Source organism: Oncorhynchus mykiss, chromosome 10, assembly GCF_057628025.1.
Source record: "Oncorhynchus mykiss isolate SJ-2025 chromosome 10, ASM5762802v1, whole genome shotgun sequence".
Lineage (NCBI taxonomy): Eukaryota > Metazoa > Chordata > Actinopteri > Salmoniformes > Salmonidae > Oncorhynchus > Oncorhynchus mykiss.
In genome coordinates, this window is record NC_143031.1 from 75,357,709 (window position 1) to 75,368,811 (window position 11,103).

The window sequence follows — 11,103 nt, forward strand, 5'->3', positions numbered from 1 at the left end:
CCTTATTGCTTAATTCTATATTTCTCTACTGTATCTAAGTCCATGCCGCTCTGACATCGCTCGTCCATATCTGCATATATTCTTATTTCCATTCCTTACTTAAGATTTGTGTGTTTTGGGTATATGTTGTTAGATGTTACTGCACTGTCGGAGCTAGAAGCACAAGCATTTCGCTACACCCGCAATAACATCTGCTAAACATGTGTATGTGACCAATTTGATTTGATTTGAAAAGTGTCACATATTAAAATATTTTCAGTAGGGTGCAATACATGCAGGTAACATTTTGTTATAGAATCATAATTGTTTTAGAGAACATTCAGAGAAAAAATATCCTCAATTATATACAGGTATATACTGTATATATATATAGTATGCAATTCTCTTTATTCCATTAACAAACATTGACAATAGGTTTTCTCCTAATTTCTTTTCTCTTGTAAATAATGTAGCATATCATTTCAAATAACCACGCAATTGAATGTATTTAGACAAACATCTGAAGAAGATACATAACTTGCAGAAAGTCAATATGCCTTGTAACATAATAATCATTCCGTAGTTTCAATAAACACAATGCAAAACCATAAAACATGTTTTAAGCATTGAATAGTTGCAAATGGTTTATAGGTCTACAATCCTTGTTCATTGGTCTGCTACTGTATAGTACTACTGTATGTTACAATTAGAGGGACTTAGAGACAGAATTAGAGGGATTTAGAGACAAAATTACAGGGACTTAGAAACAAAATTACAGGGACTTGGAGATAAAATTACAGGGACTTAGAAACAAAATTACAGGGACTTAGAAACAAAATTACAGGGACTTGGAGATAAAATTACAGGGACTTAGAGATAAAATTACAGGGACTTAGAGACATTACAATCCATTCTGATGCAAGATTGATTGTCATTGTTTCACCTCTAAAAGCATGAATGATTGTCATTGTTTCACCTCTAAAAGCATGAATGATTGTCATTGTTTCACCTCTAAAAGCATGAATGATTGTCATTGTTTCACCTCTAAAAGCATGAATGATTGTCATTGTTTCACCTCTAAAAGCATGAATGATTGTCATTGTTTCACCTCTAAAAGCATGAATGATTGTCATTGTTTCACCTCTAAAAGCATGAATGATTCATTGCTGTATGTCACCCGACACCTGTTCTCTCTGCTTTGATTATATGCAGGTGGCTGAGGTTGGGTTTCCTCACACAGTGACAAGAGCACACTGGTATCTTACTTAATGTGATTCTGTCCTGGTTCACAGACATTCACCCCAGTCAAACCCTCTAGGCCTATATAACTTCAATGGAAGCCTTGCCTTCCCTAAGTGCAAACGCTTGCATCCCTTACTCAGTCTGCCTGATGGTAAGCTGTTTACCGGTCATTTTCATACTTTATGTCATAAGCGACGGGTCCCTCCATGGTGAATCCAAGGTAAAAGGAGACCTCCTCCGTACTGCATCCACTCCGGACTCCACCAAGGTATACTGGACGCACTGAGATTTTCAAATTGCCCCCGTAGTAAACATAAATATCACCGTTTTCCGTTTTGCCTTTGACCCGCTGTAAAAGGTTTTGTATCTCAGGATCCCTCCATATTGCTCCACTTTGCCACAGTTGATGCGGGTTTGGGGGTCTATCTTTGGATGAGGCCTTCTTGTGTGATGTTTTGGGTCCCTCTTTGTACAGCAACTGATCAAGCCTGCCTTTGTGAATTATTCTCCTCAGTCCTCTTGATTTCCCGAGGTAGAAATGTGCGATGCAACTCTTCGCCGGCAACATGTGGGAGAAGCGACGATGGAAAGATTTTTTCGATGAAGTGACATACGTGCCAATGTTTTTGAACGTTGTGGTGCTCTCAAGCAGGTTGTCCTTTCTTGGCCACATCAGCAACATTGAGAGGTAGTACAGCTCTGTGCAGTTTGAATTGGTTCCCTCTTCTTGCAGTGCCTCGTTGAGAAGGGAGACCAGCTCCTCGTACCTCTTCATCAATGTTGAGCTTTGCTTAACGCAGTGAAGAACAATGTTTGCAAGGATGAAATTGATCCGATCAGCCATGAGTTTCCGTGTAGAATTTTGAACAATGAACTGCAATTTCTTCAGAATTAATTCAATTTGATTCCCATTCTTCTCATTCAGATACTGGAGAAGACCAGCAAATGAATCTGCTCGTTTTTGCTCCAAATAGTTTCGCTGCTCCTCTATCTCCTGCCGGAGACTCAGTTTTGGTTTACTGGCCCTTTCGGAGGCTCTCTCTTCTCCCGAGGAACAGAAGATGTGAATGTACTTCTTGAAGAGCTCTGATACTTTTCGTTTGTTTCTGTCCTCTGCTGTCTCCTTCTCAATTGACCTTGGCTTCAGGTATGTGAAGTAGTTCTCAAAAAAACTGAACATCTCCTTCAGCCGTGGCTTCAAAGAGACCAGGAATTTCTCGTGGTCTGACAGAACAGCAATGAATTGATAATTTGTACTGTTTGTTGTTTCATGAAAATCACTCACTGGCAAGTGGTTTTTGAGGAACTGCAGCATTTTGTCTCGCTGGAGTGCATCACTTTTGTTGAAAAAAGGAATATCTTTGATGATATCAAAAACAATCATTGAAACTTCCATTTCACCGACATACCCAGATGTGTTGTAGGTTCGTTGCCTCTTTCTGTTGGGCAGATCAAGGGAATCCATTGGCTCGTCCTTCTTTGCGAGTTCCTGTGAATCTCTGAATGCTTTGGTGGCCTGAAATGCTAATTTTAGGCATTTGTCTAACCCTTCTGGAGTGAGCTCCTCAGCACGTTCAATTTCATATTTCAGGTGGCTTTTGTACACCTGTCCCAATGTGTCTGCAATGTAAGAATTGTACATTTTCTGCTGTGCATCCTTGGCCCATTGCAGAGCAGATATATAATCCTTCTCTTTCAGATAGAAATGCCTTGCCAAAGCTTGTGGCAGAGTTGCGTTTTTGTCAAATCTCATTGTTGCTCTTACAAGAACTTCTTTGATTTGGCTGATTCCCTCATCCGTCTGTATGTCTTCAATCAAAGGAGAGAACAGTGTATCTTTGTCATGTCCAAGTTCCTTTCGTTGCCGCGTGATCAGCATACTTTGGATGTTTTGAACCAGGATGTCCTTACCCATGCCAGATTTGTACAGCAAGTCACAGTGTAACAGACTGGTTGTTATTTCCCCCAGTTGAAGCTTGTGCTTTCCGGTGAGGACTTTGAGGCAATTACTTGCAATCATTTGGTGTAGAAACCGAACTGCCTGATAAGTGCCGTGCTCTTCAATGTTGAAGCGGATCAGTAGCGTGGAGTATGGGTTAATTTTGTCCTCAAGTGTCTCTTTTCCCCACAGAGCATTCCTAATCCCCACAAAATCCTCACATAGGGACAGGGCCATGTAGGAGCCATTCACATATGTATTTAGCAAAGCTAAGAGTGAAAATAGCTGTCCTTCTTTTCTGGAGGTGTCAAGGTCTTTCAGGGTGTTTCGCACCAGATTCTTGATGTACTTCTCACTGAAATTGTTTGTCATGATCATGAAGGCGTAGAACGTTTCAGGTTTTTGATGGTGACCTTTGAGCTCTTTCAGTTTCACCTCAAAGAAGCTCTGCTCTTTGGTGGAGAGCTTGTTGATCATGAACACATTGTCAAGTCGGCTGTTTCTGGAGCTCTCTGCAGGAATCTGTGATCTCTCACAGTTCAGTATGATGACCATCAGAGTGTCAGGTTTCTTCTTCTCGTTGGCTGCACTTAGTATGCATCTCTGTAGGTCTTCAACGTCCTCCCAGTTGTCCACCAAGAGTAGAACAGGAGAATACATCAACTGCTTCTCTTTGCCACAGGTCAGCAGGTGTGTGACTTGGACTGCGATCTCACTGTTCTGTGCTGTGGTGTTTTTCAGAACGGCACATCTGAATTTACATCTCAAGTTCCACAACACGTGCATGGCCAGTGTTGTTCCACCACATCCTGGATGATGGAAGAGGTTTATTATTATGCATGGCGATGTGTACCTCTCTGTAGGTGTGATCAGGTTGTGAAGATCCTCATACTTGTCACGTTTGATGAATGGCAGACAACCTGGCCTCTCGGACAAGTAGAAGTTCCACCAAGTCACTTGTCCGCCTCTGTAAAAGTCCTCCTCCGTGTTGGTCTTGAATTCCTCAAAAGTGTCTTTGGTTTCAATTTCAGTGTTCTCACATTCATTTTCACTCAGTATATCAAGTACGGTCATCAGCTCTTCGTCTTTTTGTGTCAGGAGGACTGAACTGGAGCCAGAAGATGGCAGATATCTCCTAGAGGACCGTGTCTGGGGTTCTTTGATTTTCCTGATGGTGCAGTCGATTTCAGTCAGGCTCAATTCGTAGATACATTTACTAGTAATATCCACTTTGCAGCGAGTGTTTATCATGTCTCTCCATTGACTGAATACATTTGAATCTTTGCATATGCAGAGCATATTATCCTCACCCTCAAGAGTGCGATAGATCGCACAAAAGGCCTCAAGTATAGGGCTTGAGATGTCAGTGACTCCTGAGTGAAGCATGAACACCACAAGTAATCTGTCTTTCGACAAGACGTCTGGATTGCAGAGAAATGAAACCATATCGCTGATTTCTCCAGCACGTTTCTTGAGCCATTCACTGGTACTGAAAGGTCTGTCTGCTTCACTGACCTCATTTGCTCGACCATTACAAAAGACCCAGCTTGTCTGCTTAAACAAGTTCAGCTTTCCGATAACAGTGGAGACATTGTCATTAGTATTGTACATTCGAGGGTAATGAAGATTCGCTATGCGATCTGTTCTGTAGAAACTGCATGTCCCGTTCATGTCAGATTCTGGGTCAAACTCGAGCACTGCAAACAACTTCATCTCTTTCAAAAAACCCAAATGTTCATGATGACTGGGGTGGCACTTGTTTGTGACAACTAGAACTTGCAATGAGTTTTCAAGTGTGTCTCTCCCATGAGTTATCAATTGTTTTAGCCTCTGACCTTGGTGGTTTTGGTTGGGCTGCTGACAGTTGCTCTCCTCTTTTGACTTGCGTGCTGATGACCAACATTTGACTTCCTCTGTCAAACCTCTCATCTTCTCCTGTAGACTTCTGGGATTATTGTCTGCAAGAATGTTGATGCTCTTTGGACCTTGTCGAATAAACAGACATTCAGTTTTGTATTCTTCTCCATTTTGTTCAGGTATTATTGAGGTATAGAAAAGCTTCTCTTGAGTCTGTGAATAACTTGGGACAACATCAACTTCTATCACCCACTTGTCTGAAGTCGCGCCATCTAGACGTTGAACCTGAAAGAATTTTGGAGGTCTGATGCATGATCTTGCGATATTTGTTTCTTCTCCAAAGTGTTCCTTGAGATGCAAGTCAAACCTGTCTGTATACATATTGAATGATGGCAGGTTTTGCCCAATCACCTGTCCATGCATGTGTCCGGGCCCGCCTGTCACCCCAAAATGAATTGTACCATTGGTGCGAGAGTTCATGCAGGCTGCGGAAAAACGAAACACTTCATTGCTGAACTTTTCCAGAATATCTATCTCACTGGCTTCCTCTGTGCTTGGCAGGAGCTTGTACTCATGTACCGGGTCAATGAGATTGCTTGGACCGGATTCAGGGGGGAGGATATCATTTTGTATGTATGTGAACGATAGGTCGTTTTGGTCAAAGGGACGTGGGGGACATATTCTCTTCTCCAGATTTGGAGCAGTTTCTCTTAAGTGGTCAAATGATGAGATGGACGTCTCACTTTGTCTCGTATTGTCCTCCATATTTCCATAAGCTGGAATGTATTCCGACTCTACCATTGGCAGTAGAATGGGGGATGCAACATCTGAACCGGAATGTCTCAGTTCTTCCACTGATGTCCATGATGAGCTTAGACTTGGAGCCACCGACTCCGATTTCACACTGTCAGAATCCTGAGTTTCCTCATGTGACCCCATCCTAGCTTCTGGTATGGCTCTAAATCTAAATCTCTCCTGTCTTCTGAAGGGGTCACTCTCAGGGGATCTCATGCTTCTCCCTACACTCTCCAAGTCGTTTCTCAGTATCTCTACATTTTTTATGATTTGAATCGCAGGCCCAAACTTAACACCGAAATCAGTCAAGTCCTGTTTCTCAATGCAAACCAGGCTAGCTCCTGACACGTCCTGTTCATAAAGTTTTGTTGCGACCTCAGGGAGTTTGAGGCTACTAATTAGCCACTCTTTCACATGCTCCTTCGTCCAGTCTTCGATTCTCTGTGGGAATTCTCTGAGGTTGCTGACTCTGTTCATGCCATGATGTTCAGTATGCTGAGAACCCAATAAATAAAAACGATCATCACCATAGGCAGTTGTATTTCTTTTTAAACCAATGAACAGTTACTGTACCTGCACATATAGTTTATATTTTTTATTTGCCAAATCACCAATGCCTATTGCTTATTATTATTGAAACTAAGAACAATCCACTGAACATACATTTACAATGCATACATAGAGTTTCAGCTTAAAACTTGCAAACATACCATTGTTGCATGCACTCCACCAATGGACAGTTGTGTTGTGTCTGATGTCATCATCCTACAATTGGTGGAAATACATTAGGTGCAAATACATTCATTTGAAATTAAACAAATTTATGTTTTGGATCACCTCAAATGTGTTTTTTTATACATACATGCAAGGTATTGTGCATTTTAATTTAGTTTATTTTTTTTATAGTAATGAATTCCCACATGACACACACACTAGATACTTTAAATTATTTAAAAAATCATCTATTAATTAAAATCATAAATGACCTTGAAGATGGACCCATTGACTGGTCACTCTTCATTGACAGATAGCTGGGCGTAGGTGAGTCTGCTCCCTCCCTGCAAAAAAAATGTTATTGAGGTGTGTTTTTAATCAATCCTATGCTCATGATGTACAGCTTTTACCGATCTGCAAGATGTCTATTAGAAATCACATATTCAAAAGTGTCTCCGAGTAGGAGTGCTGATCTAGGATCAAGTCCCCCTACATCATTATGATCTAATAGATAATAGGCAGAATCTACCACACACCCAAACCAATTTAGTGAGGGTGCTGGAGTCAAAATGCTAAACTGGAGAAACAGGAAAAAGTCGCTGCACTTTTCCAGACAGATGAAAATCTATTTATTTAATTGTGGCTGAGCTTTCGCTCAGTCAACCGTCATCAAACCATATGCAAAATAATATTCAAAACTGATGCTAATCAAAACTGATGCTAATCAGTACTGATGCTAATCATAACTGATGCTAATCAGTACTGATGCTAATCATAACTGATGCTAATCAAAACTCAAGCTAATCAGTACTGATGCTAATCATAACTGATGCTAATCAAAACTCAAGCTAATCAGTACTGATGCTAATCAAAACTGATGCTAATCAAAACTGATGCTAATCAGTACTGATGCTAATCATAACTGATGCTAATCATAACTGATGCTAATCATAACTGATGCTAATCAAAACTGAAGCTAATCAGTACTGATGCTAATCAAAACTGAAGCTAATCAGTACTGATGCTAACCAAAACTGATGCTAATCGAAACTGATACTAATCAATACTCCTACTCTGAGACTCTTTTGTCGATTGTTGGACGTATTGACACATTGCAACGTCCTCATTATGAAAATCATAAATTACCTGCGATTGGGAATAAACTCTCTCTTGTAGTTTATCGGTGGATCCATTGAGCGGTCACTCCTCATTGACACACAGCTGGATGTAGGTGACTCTGCACCCTCCCTGTGAAATATACAGTCAGTACCCTAACCCTATAACATAGCTTGTAAATACAGTTGGAAATCGGGACCCATATTCATCCATATGCAGTGTTCACACTGCACGAGTCTCCTTATCCCTGGGTTTATTGAGATTTTAGCCTAGGGCTATGCAAGTCTTCACACTTGCACATTCTAGCACCAACCTTAGCCCAGGGCTAGCTGGCCTTGCTCCGGAGCCGGGTTAGGTCCAACTTTGTAGGACTAGACCCAGAAACCCGGTGCCAAAATAGCCCGTGTGAAACGGGGGTCAAGAAAAACGCATAGAATATTTCACTGTCCAATCACAATAGCTGCATTTTCACTTAATTTTCATATGCTTGTGATGAGTTCTGCACGCTATTTTAATAAGTACATTTATACTATTTTATCCTTCCATCTGAGGACAAAAACCTGACAAAAAAACTGTTGGATTTATTATGGATAAATGAATAAACAATATCCCCATTTTAAATAGAATTGTAACTAAGTAAACTTATACTCTGTTTTATTATATCTGATTAACAACATGAGTTCATAAGAAGGGATTGTGTGACACGGACAAGGAGTAATTAAAGTTAATGAACACCATTCCAACTAGGAATAAAACAAATGGGTTGTGGACTGTGAAAACAGATAAGGTCGTTAACCTATGGTTGACCCTACAGAAACTTAGCTCTGGGGTTTTTAGATAAGGCAGTGAGTGCATTCCTAGGTTTTCTGTTAATTAGAACTGTCAGCTCAGTGGTGATCGATAATGTTGAGGGGTCAAAAGTTACCTGGGAGTGTGTTAGTAAGTTAGAATGAACTTTTCACCTCACTTTGTCCCGGTCGAGAGGAGGGGATTCTGTTAAAGCAATGAAATTACGTCATGATCTGTATATAAACTGCTGCACGTGATTAAGTGGGAGCGCGCTCCGATAATAAATTCTATTACCTATTATTGAAAGACTGGTCTGCGTCTATTTTATGCAAACAATAAATCTTAGAAATTCTCATAAAATAGATTAAGGGCTTTCAATTGATGAAAGCACATTGGCATAATTAAATTACAGTAACAAAAACATACTTTCATTAGTTGCTATGGCTAACAAAAACGGTTGCTATGTAGGCAGGCTAACGTCTGCTCCCCCCACTGTCCCCAGGATATTTTAGCCCAGGATTAACACATGTGAGTGTGAACACAGGGCTAAGAACATTGCTGTGCGAAAAGGCCTAAAGTGTCTCACAGTAGTAGTGTTGATTGAGGATCAGTTCCCCTCTGTCCATATAATATTATTCATTATGATCTAAAAGGCAAAGCTGATCCTATAGCAGCACTCCTACTCTGAGACTGTGAATACAGGCCCAAACCTTTTGTCTCTTGTGCCATGTCCTCGGTGGAAGTTGATTGGCTGACCCATTGAGTGATCACTCTTCATTGACAGACAGCTAGGTGACTCTGCTCTCTCCTCCTGGGCCACCAAGCCCTGTTTACCAGGGCAGAGAAGACTTGACCCTGCAACGTCCTCATTATACTCCTGTGGGGCAGTGGGACTACTATGCAGCCATTGGCGGATATGTTCACTCTTCCCACTCTCTGCACCCTCAGGCGATACAGTGGTGTCACTCATCCTGTCTCCACACCAGCATTCAGGTTCCTGACAAAGAAAACGAAGCGAGAGGGGTGAGAGGAAAGATCTGAAAAAAAACGCTCTTTAGCAGTAACTTCTTTATTGAGGATCAGTGTATTTACTGTGACTGTGATATGTGGTTGTCTCACCTTCCTGTCTTAATAAGATGAATGCACTAACTAACTGTAAGTCGCTCTGGATAAGAGCATCTGATAAATGACTCAAATGTCAAATGCTCTTTAACCATGTATCAAAATCTCCTGCTAACTTCATTCCCTTTCTGAAACTCTCAGCATTGAAACAAGTGGAAGCAATGTACCGGACTTCTTGTCCAAATCATAGAGAAACAGGTCTAGTAAACACACATTCCTATATGACCACAACAGACTAATACCTCTCCTCTGAATAGAAACCACTTGGGATACTCTCGTAGAAAATGTATTGTTTCCCAAACGTGGTAGTTATGTTGTTTGTAGAAAAGGCGTATCATATTGTGTCACCTTCAATAGGCAGACTGTGCATTCCCATGCAGTAGAAAGCTACAGTTTCTACAATAGCCAAAGAGGATAACGGTAATCTGGTTATTCTCTCCTATGGTCCAGGGATACAAGATCAGACACCTCCCCTCGATGACTCAGCAGTGGTTGCACATGCAGTACATTTCATTTGACAGTCATACTTACCCGGAACTTCAGCTTCTCATATGAACTGGTGATTTGAATAGTGTCATGGTTATTTGACAACGGCTTACTTCCCAAACATTACCATGAAAAGCAAACAAATCTATTCATTGCCTATCGCCTCATCGAACATGGAGTAGACTGAATGAAAACTTGTGTTTCTGCATTCCAGAGACACATAATATACCAGGGAGTGTACTGTAACTCTGTACTGTAGACTTGCTACGTCAAATAAGATTTTCCCTCGGGAGCCATTTGATTTCAGTACGCTATTGAGTAAACTTGGACCTTCGTCACCCACGGACTACGTCTGATTTATACATTCAGAATCTCAGTTATTGCATGAGAAATAATCAGTACGATTATTATTATAACGAGCTCAACGTAATTAGGCTGCATTCATTTGTAATAATTAGACTAATTACAGCAGTATTATTAGTTTAGAAAACATTTGTGTAGACAATAACAGAATATATCCAAGACTTTAAACAGAACCTTACCACTCAGAGTCCTAACTTCACTCATATCTGCACAGTTTGAAAGGTGTGTTCTTAGATCCTGTGCAGCCACAGAAATATCAGTAACCGTTTCCCCGCTGTATTCTTGACAATGAACCACTAAACTCGTCACGTATTCTGGGCCGCACCTAGGAGGTGCCGAATTTAACCCCAGAAGCTACTAATACAGGAGAAACATGGTCTATTTAGTAGCTCACAGCTAGTAGATCCTTAGCCTGCGTCTGAAGAGGTGTGAAGGCTGATATCTGATATCCGATACTTTAGACCTACCCATGATCTCCATATAAGGAAACCAAAGGGCAGAGTTAGGGTTTGTGGGAGGTAGCTTTGGATATATATTTCAGAAACTTGTATCTTAGACTAAAATATGTTAGGAAGTAGAATGCAAAACCTATTGACTCCGGTGAGATGAAATAAGAAAGAAAAAACAGTTAGAGGAGCTTCTTCTATGAAGTGTGGTTTGTGTTTTCTACCCGCCTTCAACTCTCAGCTCGACTGTCTCCT

At 40.9% G+C, this 11,103-nt stretch overlaps 1 protein-coding gene across 2 annotated transcripts; it reads right to left on the reverse strand.

The window, feature by feature from the left end:
* Nucleotides 1-345: 345 nt before the first annotated feature.
* Nucleotides 346-11,096, reverse strand: LOC110534571 (sterile alpha motif domain-containing protein 9). 2 transcript variants are annotated; one of them, XM_021619480.3, is made up of 6 exons: nucleotides 10,582-11,096; nucleotides 9,142-9,428; nucleotides 7,673-7,774; nucleotides 6,799-6,870; nucleotides 6,523-6,577; nucleotides 346-6,307 (listed from the first exon to the last, which is right to left on the reverse strand). In XM_021619480.3, exons 2-6 carry the CDS (start codon nucleotides 9,399-9,401, stop codon nucleotides 1,382-1,384), a joined length of 5,415 nt encoding a protein of 1,804 aa, XP_021475155.3. In that variant the 5' UTR covers nucleotides 9,402-9,428; nucleotides 10,582-11,096; the 3' UTR covers nucleotides 346-1,381. The 2 variants fall into 2 exon arrangements, with proteins under 2 accessions (XP_021475155.3, XP_021475156.3); XM_021619481.3 differs by lacking the exon at nucleotides 7,673-7,774 and having other exon boundaries at nucleotides 10,582-10,832.
* Between the last annotated feature and the right edge of the window lie 7 nt (nucleotides 11,097-11,103).

Excerpts from the sequence above, each read along its gene's own strand:
- LOC110534571 (XM_021619480.3), bottom strand. The coding sequence starts at position 9,401 with ATGAGTGACACCACTGTATCGCCTGAGGGTGCAGAGAGTGGGAAGAGT. Across the intron at positions 7,775-9,141 it reads CATGGCACAAGAGACAAAAG|GGAGGGTGCAGAGTCACCTA; the intron begins GTTTGGGCCTGT and ends TATATTTCACAG. Across the intron at positions 6,871-7,672 it reads GAGTTTATTCCCAATCGCAG|GGAGGGAGCAGACTCACCTA; the intron begins GTAATTTATGAT and ends TTTTTTTTGCAG.